The 10,143-nt window shown below is 34.3% G+C and overlaps 1 protein-coding gene across 1 annotated transcript; it reads right to left on the bottom strand.

Moving 5' to 3' along the window:
* Nucleotides 1-3,635: 3,635 nt before the first annotated feature.
* On the bottom strand, nt 3,636-9,904 carry LOC144559488 (sulfate transporter 1.2-like). The gene is made up of 13 exons (XM_078308512.1): nt 9,479-9,904; nt 9,068-9,116; nt 8,353-8,560; nt 8,023-8,197; nt 7,857-7,922; nt 7,088-7,205; nt 6,161-6,273; nt 5,939-6,065; nt 5,466-5,752; nt 5,074-5,264; nt 4,585-4,670; nt 4,347-4,423; nt 3,636-4,004 (listed from the first exon to the last, which is right to left on the bottom strand). The coding sequence occupies exons 1-13, from the start codon at nt 9,809-9,811 to the stop codon at nt 3,846-3,848; spliced, it is 1,989 nt and encodes a 662-aa protein (XP_078164638.1). The 5' UTR covers nt 9,812-9,904; the 3' UTR covers nt 3,636-3,845.
* Between the last annotated feature and the right edge of the window lie 239 nt (nt 9,905-10,143).

The raw sequence follows: 10,143 nt of genomic DNA, 5'->3' as shown, positions 1-10,143 counted from the left end.
TTGTGAGCCAACTCGAGTTGATAACGAGCTGAGTTCGAACTTGTGTTGTAATACTATCACTGGTTAAACGAGTTATAAACGAGTTGTGAGCCAACTCGAGTTGATAACGAGCCGAGTTCGAGTTGGCTCTACAACTCGTTATTACCATCTCAACTCGAGTTGGCTCGCTCGTTTATTAAACGAGCCGAATTCGAGTTGGGGGTAACTCGCTCAAACTCGGCTCATTTACAGCCCTAGTTTTCACACCTACCCGCAGTGCTCCAATGTATCGGGACATTTTTATGGTGTGCATTTTTAGCAAGTCCTATGATCGAGTTGATTTTTGTGTTGCCAGCCGAATTCGAGTTGGGGGTAACTCGCTCAAACTCGGCTCATTTACAGCCCTAGTTTTCACACCTACCCGCAGTGCTCCAATGTATCGGGACATTTTTATGGTGTGCATTTTTAGCAAGTCCTATGATCGAGTTGATTTTTGTGTTGCCAGCCGAATTCGAGTTGGGGGTAACTCGCTCAAACTCAGCTCATTTACAGCCCTAGTTTTCACACCTACCCGCAGTGCTCCAATGTATCGGGACATTTTTATGGTGTGCATTTTTAGCAAGTCCTATGATCGAGTTGATTTTTGTGTTGCCAATTTCTTCTATATGAAGAAATATAAATGTCAACCAACAAAGGCCCCACATTCTTCTATGATCGAGTTGATTTTTTGTTTTTAATTGAAAATCAGTGGCATGAGCGGTCACTAACGGTTGTATTGAAGATAAAAAAATTATTTACATTGTTATACACCTCAAAATATAGGAATTATGCCACCAACCTTAATATATATATATATATATATATATATATATATATATGGGCACGGCTAAATTGCCGTCGGTAGCATTTCAGCAGAGGTACTGCCGGGGCAATATCGTAATTTCTGATGTCCAAAAAATAAATCCAAACCGTTAGATGTTTAATCTATACTATAATCTACTTGGAGACCAAATTTTACATTTTTTGGAATTTTTTTACTATTTATTAAGCTGGTTTGAAAACGGCTGATTTCAGTAAATTTCTGCAACATTGAAATCAGCGGTTTTCAAACCAGCTTAATAAATAGTAAAAAAATTCCAAAAAATGTAAAATTTGGTCTCCAAGTAGATTATAGTATAGATTAAATATCTAACTATTTAGATTTGTTGTTTGAACATCAAAAAATAAAAAAACGGCGGCAGCACCGCCGACAGCAAATTAGCCATGCCATATATATATATAGGATTTGGCTAATATGCTATGGGTAGTTAAGAGGCCTCCCGTGCTATGGCTTAATATTCGACTTTTCAAAATTCTAACGGTCGATCTGAACCGTTCATCTTGTTCTCCATATTAATATGTGTTTGGAGACCAAATTTTACATTTTTTGGAAATTTTTTACTATTTTTTTAGATTTATTGAATATCGCTGTTTTTATGGTCCAGATTTGTCTGAAAAACAGCGATTTTCAATAAATCTAAAAAAATAGTAAAAAATTTCCAAAAAATGTAAAATTTGGTCTCCAAGCACATATTAATATGGAGAACAAGATGAACGGTTCAGATTGACAGTTAGAATTTTGAAAAGTCGAATATTGAGCCGTAGCACAGGAGGCCTCTTAGCTACCCATAGCACCGTAGCCAAGTCCTATATATATATATATATATATAGAGTTAGGCTGGGGTGCTATGGATAGCATAGAGGCCTCTATGCTACAGCTCAATATTCGAGTTTTCAAAATCCAAACGGTCGATCCGAACCGTTCATCTTATTCTCCATTTTAATATCTGCTTGGATACCAAATTTTACATTTTTCTGAATTTGTTTACTATTTATTAAGTATTTTACAAAATTGTTGATCCAACGGTGGCTGCACAAAATAGTAAAACCGTTGGATTAGCGATTTTCAAAGTGGCTTAATAAATAGTAAAAAAATTCAGAAAATTATAAAATTTGGTCTCCAAGCAGATATTAATATGGAGAATAAGATGAACGGTTCGGATCGACCGTTTGGATTTTGAAAACTTGAATATTGAGCCGTAGCACGGGAGGCCACTATGCTATCCATAGCACCCCAGCCTAACTCTATATATATATATAGAGTCCGGCTAATGTCATAACGTTATAATTTCAGCCTAAGTTATAATGAGTCAGTTTTTGAGATTTCAAAGTCCGAACAACCGATCCGAACCGTTCATCTTGTTCTCCATATTAATATGTGCTTGGAGACCAAATTTTTTTTCTTTTAGATTTGTTTACTATTTATTAAGCCACTTTGAAAATCGCCGATCCAACGGTGCCTTTTGGTTTTACTATTGTCGTTGGATCAGCGATTTTGAAAGTAGCTTAATAAATAGTAAAAAATCTCAAAAAATGTAAAATTGGGTCTCCAAGCACATATTAATATGGAGATTGTGTTGAGCGGTTCGGATCGGTTATTCGGACTTTGAAATCTCAAAAATTGACTCGTTATAACTTAGGCTGAAATTTTAACGTTATGACATGTTATAACTTAGACTCGTTATAACTTGGCTAAGATCAAAGTGGTAGTTCCTGAGCTTTGGTGCTACCAATTCGTTTTTTAATTTTTAAAGTTCAAAACGTCGATCCGAACTGTTCAAGTTGTTCTCCATATTAAATTGTGCTTGGATACCAAATTTTATATTTTTCTGAATTTTTTTATTATTTATTAAGCCACTTTGAAAACAGCTGATCTAACGGTGGCTTCTGATTTTACTGTTTTGTTAAGACACCGTTGGATCAGTGATTTTCAAAGTGGCTTAATAAATAGTAAAGAAAGTTCAGAAAAATGAAATTTTTGATCTCCAAGCACAATTTAATATGGAGAACAACTTGAATGGTTCGGATCGACGTTTTGAACTTTGAAAATTAAAAAACGAATTGGTAGCACCAAAGCTTAGGAACTACCACTTTGATCTTAGCCAACCTCTATATATATATATATAGAGTTAGGCTGGGGTGCTATGGATAGCATAGTGGCCTCCCGTGCTACGGCTCAATATTCAAGTTTTCAAAATCCAAACGGTCGATCCAAACCGTTCATCTTGTTCTCCATATTAATATGTGTTTGGAGACCAAATTTTACATTTTTTGAAAATTTTTTACTATTTTTTTAGCTAGGTAGAAAATCAAATATCTTAATGGTGCAGAATTTTTTAGATCAAGTGATTTTCTACCTAGCTAAAAAAATAGTAAAAAATTTTCAAAAAATGTAAAATTTGGTCTCCAAACACATATTAATATGGAGAACAAGATGAACGGTTCGGATCGACCGTTTGGATTTTGAAAACTTGAATATTGAGCCGTAGCACGGGAGACCACTATGCTATCCATAGCACTCCAGCCTAACTCTATATATATATATATGAACTATAACCGTAGCGTTAAATGCAACATATATAACAGCGCAATTAAAGTGCAATATGTGATGTTATAATTTCGTATTTAGCATTGTGAATTTCTACCAGGATCATTTATTTTTGTTCCGAGGGTAAGGGCACCTTGTCATCTTACATTTTGATTGATAGAAAATTATTTACATGTATCATTTGTTTTTGTTATTACTTCTTTTGAAATAAGGGCTGTTTTTACTCATGACTTTTGACATGTCCTATTACTTCCATTCACGGTGTATATATGCACAATACACACTAATTGCTATACAAATTGAGAACCCAAATCCGCACAATAAAAACTTTCGCTTCTGGTTGCACACACTTTCTCTATAACATAAAAATACACTAACATGGTAAAATTTTCCTTTGATAATGAATCTAAGTTTTGCTTAACCATGTTATTCATTTCCTTCATACACATACATCCTCCGGGGGTTTGGACGACTTTGCAAAACAATGTGCGACGGCATCTCCTACCGTGACGAACAAATGTTCTTCTCTCAGTAGGTCAATAAAGTTGGCAAGGAGAAGCTTGTCCATGACCAGTGGGCCCGGATTGACAAGTTCAAGCTAAGGTGGAAAAAAAATAGTTATGTAATTATAATTAATTTTTTTGTGTTATAAGCGCTGATGAGTTGTGTATCGTCTCAATTGTTGGTACCATTTTAGTTATAAGCGCTCATTCCGTCCAATTCTAATGGTGTGATAATTGCTAGAATTTCTTAATTTTGGTCATTATAAGCCTCAAAATCCAAGTTATGTGGATTATCAATGAGAGGGGCATATCATGCATGGCAGTCCACATACCAGACTGTACGTGCTGGTTTGTACCGGAAAAAATGATTACTCATGTGTTTGAAATATGTTATTCTTCCTCATAATCATGCAATTTGAACAGTTCTAATTACTAACCTGGATATATAACCTTTTGAGGATTTTGAACAACTCTTCTAATTCACGAATGCCGCTAGTGTCTATATCTGTCACAGCTGTAGAAATTACATCAAAAGAAGGTCTCACATTTGTTAATTAAAATTGCAATATAGCTTGATAAGCTCACACACACGCACACATGCACATGCACACGCGTGGGTGTGCGCGCGCGCACACACACACACATAAATAAAAAGTTTTCTTAAAGTTTGCATACCTGACATCTCAAGTATTAAGTGTTGAGTTCTGTCCTTCATATACTGCCTATTTAGATCCTCTTCATCTCTTAACCATCTTAGTATTCTGAAATGAATAGTTATTAATAGTATTTTTATTTATGGTCAATTATAAGAGCGAAAGTTGCAAGTAATTAGTTAGCTAATTTTTCTTGGAACAATTAGTTTGGCATAGATTTCTCTTTGCCCATTATTAGATTGTTAACAATCATTTTCTGGTTTACAAAAGAAGGGAAATATGGAACTGATCAAGGCTTGCAAATAAAGGTTTATTGGCCGGTACAATCAGACTGGTAAAAATAACCATGAAAGTTTTTGAACTTAAACATGATGCACTATATATGTAAAATTGAAAAACGCAATATCACAATATAATGGGCTATTTGGGGAAGTATATTGACCATGCTACAAATTAAACATATTAAATAAATAAAAAAGATTTATTAATACGACAAAATTAAGTTTCTTACTTTTCTCTGACATAGGTGGCATTGGCGAAATAAATGGCTGATTCAACCTTTAAGATCAGAACTCCTGGAATTCTGATTGCTTCTGTATATTGCTCAACGTTTCTAAAAGTAGTAGTTTTTGGGAGATTGCCAAGTAGGAGAATTTTGGGCCTTGTTACTTGAAGAAGTATTTTAGCAATTGATAATATAACCTAATTGACAAAGCATTAACAATTAGAATAAACTTATGTAGGTTTGCTATGATTTATTTAGATGCATAAGATAGAATAAAATGAGAACTGTAAGAACAAGCAACAGAAATAAGAAAATGGTTGGTACAGGACACATGCAGTACCAGAATTATCTCCATGCATCTCAATACGATACTTGTACGATTGATATTAAATACTCACCGAGATCAGAAGGCCAACTTCAACAGATTTGAAAATAACACCTAAGAAGGCCCCCAAGCATGCGAGAAAATCGACTTTGTCGACCTTATAAATTTTGAATGCAGATCTAAAATCAACTAATCCAATAATGGCATTTATGATAATCGCCGAAATAACTGAATTTGGTGTGTACTTGAATAGAGGTGTGATTACAACTAAAAATAGCAACGCTATCAGAGACATGACAATGTTAGGCAATGGCGTATAGCATCCTGACATGAAATTCACCGCTGATCTTGAAAATGATCCTACAAAATTACATAATTATAAACATTACTGGTTTCGTTTATATGACAAGTTCTAGTCCTACAATATTTTAGTATTCGTCCATCAGAAGAAGTCATAATTTTTTATTAGAATCTAAAAATCTAAAAATCAGATCATGAATTCAAAAAGTACTTCGTTTTATGAAACTTTTCTGTGCTTAACAATACCTGTTGCCACAATGCAAGAACTGAAAGAACCCGCAATGTTCATAACTCCTGATGCCAACATTTCTTTGTTTCCATCAAGTTGATAATCTTTGATTGCTGCAAATGTTCTTCCAATTGCTATAGCTTCCTGTTCCATCATATATTAATTTAACATAAAGTAAAATGTAATAATTCCGAATTGAAGTTTAACTGCTTGCTACATGCATGTGTTGAGAGATTTACCGTTAAACCAACCATCCCTGCCATGAATCCAATTCTGGCCCCTTTCTTCAGATTAGGCCCGGACCAATAAATCTCGTTCAATGATGATGGGTTTAGCCCTTTGTGTATGCGACCTACCTGTAATTTGTTTTACGTACATATAAGTTCGCAAAACTGTCACACATTCATTTCCTATTTTAGCTTTCTCAAAGGACATCTCATACAGTTTTTTCTTGTCTTATTTAAACTATTTTTATAATAATAGTAGTAATATATAGGACTGTTAACGGGCTGAGCCGAACCGAGCTAGGTAAAGCTTGAACTCATGCCAGAACAAGTTGAGCTAGATTTTAGCCAAGCCAGCTAATTTGTGTTGTGAGCCGTACAGTACAAATAATTTGTTTTTGTCAATTTGATGTTACGAGTCTCTCATAGATCACAAGTCGGAAGAAAATTTCATCATCTTCTTGCAAAGAGTTTCATTGTTCCATGATAAATATAAATAAATATAGTGAAAGAGTCGGAAAATAATTTTATCTTCTTCTTGTACTGAGCTAAGAAACTAGCCGAGTCAGCTCGAGTCTAGTTGGGTCAAGGTTAAACTTGTTAAAGACGAGCAGAACCAGCTAATTATGAACTTTTTCGGAGTTGATCTTTGAGCAGACCACGCTACGAGATTTTCTTGTCAGCCCGAGTAGTTTTGCATTGTCTTGTTGCGTAACCATTTGAATGTTTGAAAAACCGACAAGGCCCAGTCCAAGTTGGCTTTACAAGGTTTTATTTATTTATAGATTGAGGCTTTACAATTTTTTTTTTAAAATAGGAGACTTTACAAGTTGATTGAGATTTGGGTGCGCAAGGTGTTTGATGAAATGCTTGAATTACCACAGTAGCATATATAGGTAAATAAAATAAAGAGGAAAATTATAACAAGATAAAAGAATAAACTTACGATTTGAACACCATCATTTTCAGCATGGGTTATGAAAACAAAAAATGTGGATACAACAACCGATATCAACGGTGCACTCGCAGCCAGCCAGTAAATTTTGGGATTTTTTATTGCCTATAATTGCGATATGTTAGAAGCATTAGCAAGAAACGAAGCAGGTAGCATCAGTAACATTAAGGTGTAGTTTTGTCCTACACATAATTGCATAATAAATTATAAACACATTCATATGGTTTAAGTCTGAAATTTGAGATTACCTGTTATGTATTGATATGTTAGTTTAATTAAGTCAATCATAATAACAAAATATTATAATTAATATATAATTATTGTATGATTTGAATGAAAGCTATTGATGTCCCCTTAGCATCTACTCCCCTGAAGTTCAAAATTATTGGAAAAAAAAGGGCGGAAAAAATCCTTCATAGTAACACATAGTGGTATATTACGGGCTGAGAGATAGTTTGCCTTTAAAACAAACACTTAATTACAGGTTAATAGCATTTTAACTTGCTTAATCTTGTTAAAATAACAAAAAGAATCGAGAAAAGAATCCAAGCAAACCTAACCCTTTTGCAGGTATGCCCCTATGTAAAGGTTTATTTATTTAGCATTTAACTAGTTTGTTATAATTAAGATCTAATCCAGCTCAATTGTTTGCAGGATCCATAAATTGTCTCATTGCACAAAGCAACTCACTTTTACAAACTGTAGTTTCAGATTATTCTTCAGATAAAAAGGTTTAAAAGTATAATTTATTCTTACAACATATTTTGTGGTCACAAGGTATGCCAGGAATATCGCCCCTATCAGCATCGTTTGCCAGTTCCACTGAAAATAGGCCAGATGATTGTTATCACTTCATCTCATTTTTACTTGTTATGTATTAGTTTCATAACTTTGAATTAGAGAACTATATGCTTCTTCTTACACCGTGCTGAACATTAGTGAACACCGAGTGAATGACAGAGATGATATCAGTGTTTCTTGTGAAGTTTTTAATTCCGAAAAGACCCTTCAGTTGTTGGAGACCAATTGTAATGGCTGCACCAGCCGTAAACCCTACCACTGCCGCATGTGACAAATATTCCACGATGAAACCCAATCTGAAGGAAGATATTAGTCAACAATGCAACTTTGGAAGTATGAAATATAGCAAAGCAGTTATTTTGTATCGTGAACAGAGGAAAAGAAGCAAGATATGGTCCTCAGTCTTTGAGAAAACAATGTATTTGGTAGAAAATAGGAATCAACAACCTACCTAAGGCTGCCTAGTGTGGCTTGTGTTATTCCCGCAAAGAAGGTAGCAGTGAAGGCGAGACGGAGGTATTCTTCTTTGTTTTTTTCTGGATCAAACTCACGTCGTAGTAACTCCGCAAGCAAGAGTGAAACCACAGCAACTGGCCCAATCACTACATCCCGTGAGCTCCCCATAAATGCATAAATTATAGGTGGGACAACGCTTGTATCTTCAAACAAAAGATCAAAATGTAAGTATACATGCTTCTACTACTTAAAAGTTCTGTGTTCAAGACCCAAGATGCATATGCACTAATTAATACTAGCTACTATTAAATTAGTTGTTCTTGCTGTTCAACCTCCAAGACAATACCAATTCTCAATTATCTATTGAACTTAGTATAAAATTACCAGTCAAACAAGTGCAATTTTGGGGTTTTTTTTTTCAGATTATAAAGATTTGTTGGCTACAAGTTTTATTGATAATAAGGACTGGTATGCAATTCATTCTTAATGGAGATGCACAATAACATAATTGCTGAGGGTAGCATCTTTTTCAACATAATTTCCTTTCTTAATTGATAATTCAACATACTTTCTGGACAATTCAAACAGTAAAATAAATGGAGTTGTTCGGTACTTGTAATAATTAAGACACATAGGAAGCTGCAGAGTAGCTACCAGAAACAATTTTCTTTGTTAGTACTGTAGTAAAATTGATGAAGTGTTGAACTTACAAAGCCCATAATGAGCATCAACGTTGGCGAGTTTTGCATAACCAATATCCTAGTAAATGAATCAAAATAAAGCTATCTGAGTTTACAGATAGAAGAATTTATAGATACATCAAATATTAAGAACAGCTAAGTAACACATTGAATGGTAAAGTACGGCATAAATGAAAAAACAAAATGTATTTCCTGCATATTTTTTTTCGTTTCATATACATACACAAATGATATTTTATTTCAAATGTATCTAGTTGCACAACTTTTCTGTAATATAGATCTCTTGTTGGTGGGTATTTCTATTTGATCGTTTCTTATTTTTGGCCTCCATTTTTTTTTAAATCATCTGAGTTCAATACATGAGCTATAAGATAAATAATAATAGCATGAACTAATTAGGCAGACAGAAAGTGATGTTACCTGAGGAATACACAAGCTTGCAATAGTTAAGCCTGCTATTAAATCTCCTTTGAACATTTTCAGAGTATAATGTCTTGCCCATTCCAAAATTGGGAAGAAGTTTTGGAGCACAAGCCAGCATTGCCGTTTCTTGGATTTATCCTTGTACTGGTATAGCGGGTCGTCATGGAAAAAGAACTCTCTGAAAGTATGAGTAAAATCCTCAGTTGCACTACTTTTTGGTGGAGCTCCCACTGTGTAGCCATTGCTGTTATGTTGTGAGAGAATATAATGGCTTTCTGCTTCTGTTTCCTTGTCTACTGCTTGGTATGAAAGAGGATAGTTTTTCATCATTAATCTGTAGTTTAAATGTACAAAGATGTCAATGATTTTGCAGAGCCTAAGGATTTAAATGATACATTAAGAAAGAACTGGGTAACACCAAAAGTCAACAAAGATACATTAATAGATTATTGAATAATGAGCCCCTGTAATGCTCTTCTTGCTGATAAAGAAGATGAGGATGAATGGTTATGCAAGTAATGAAAACTAAAGCTACTGGTTTTTATGGGCATTGTACATGGATTTGCACTAAAGAAGAAAAAAAAAAAAGTAATTGAGAGCAAAAGCACAGAGAAGTAATTACTAATTAGGCCTCACTGGTACAAGAAGACAGTGAAGCAATT

The sequence above is a fragment of the Carex rostrata genome, chromosome 9 (genome assembly GCF_964058835.1).
Source record: "Carex rostrata chromosome 9, lpCarRost1.2, whole genome shotgun sequence".
Lineage (NCBI taxonomy): Eukaryota > Viridiplantae > Streptophyta > Magnoliopsida > Poales > Cyperaceae > Carex > Carex rostrata.
Note: the sequence above shows the minus strand (reverse complement) of the source record. Positions and strands in the feature narration are given on the sequence as shown.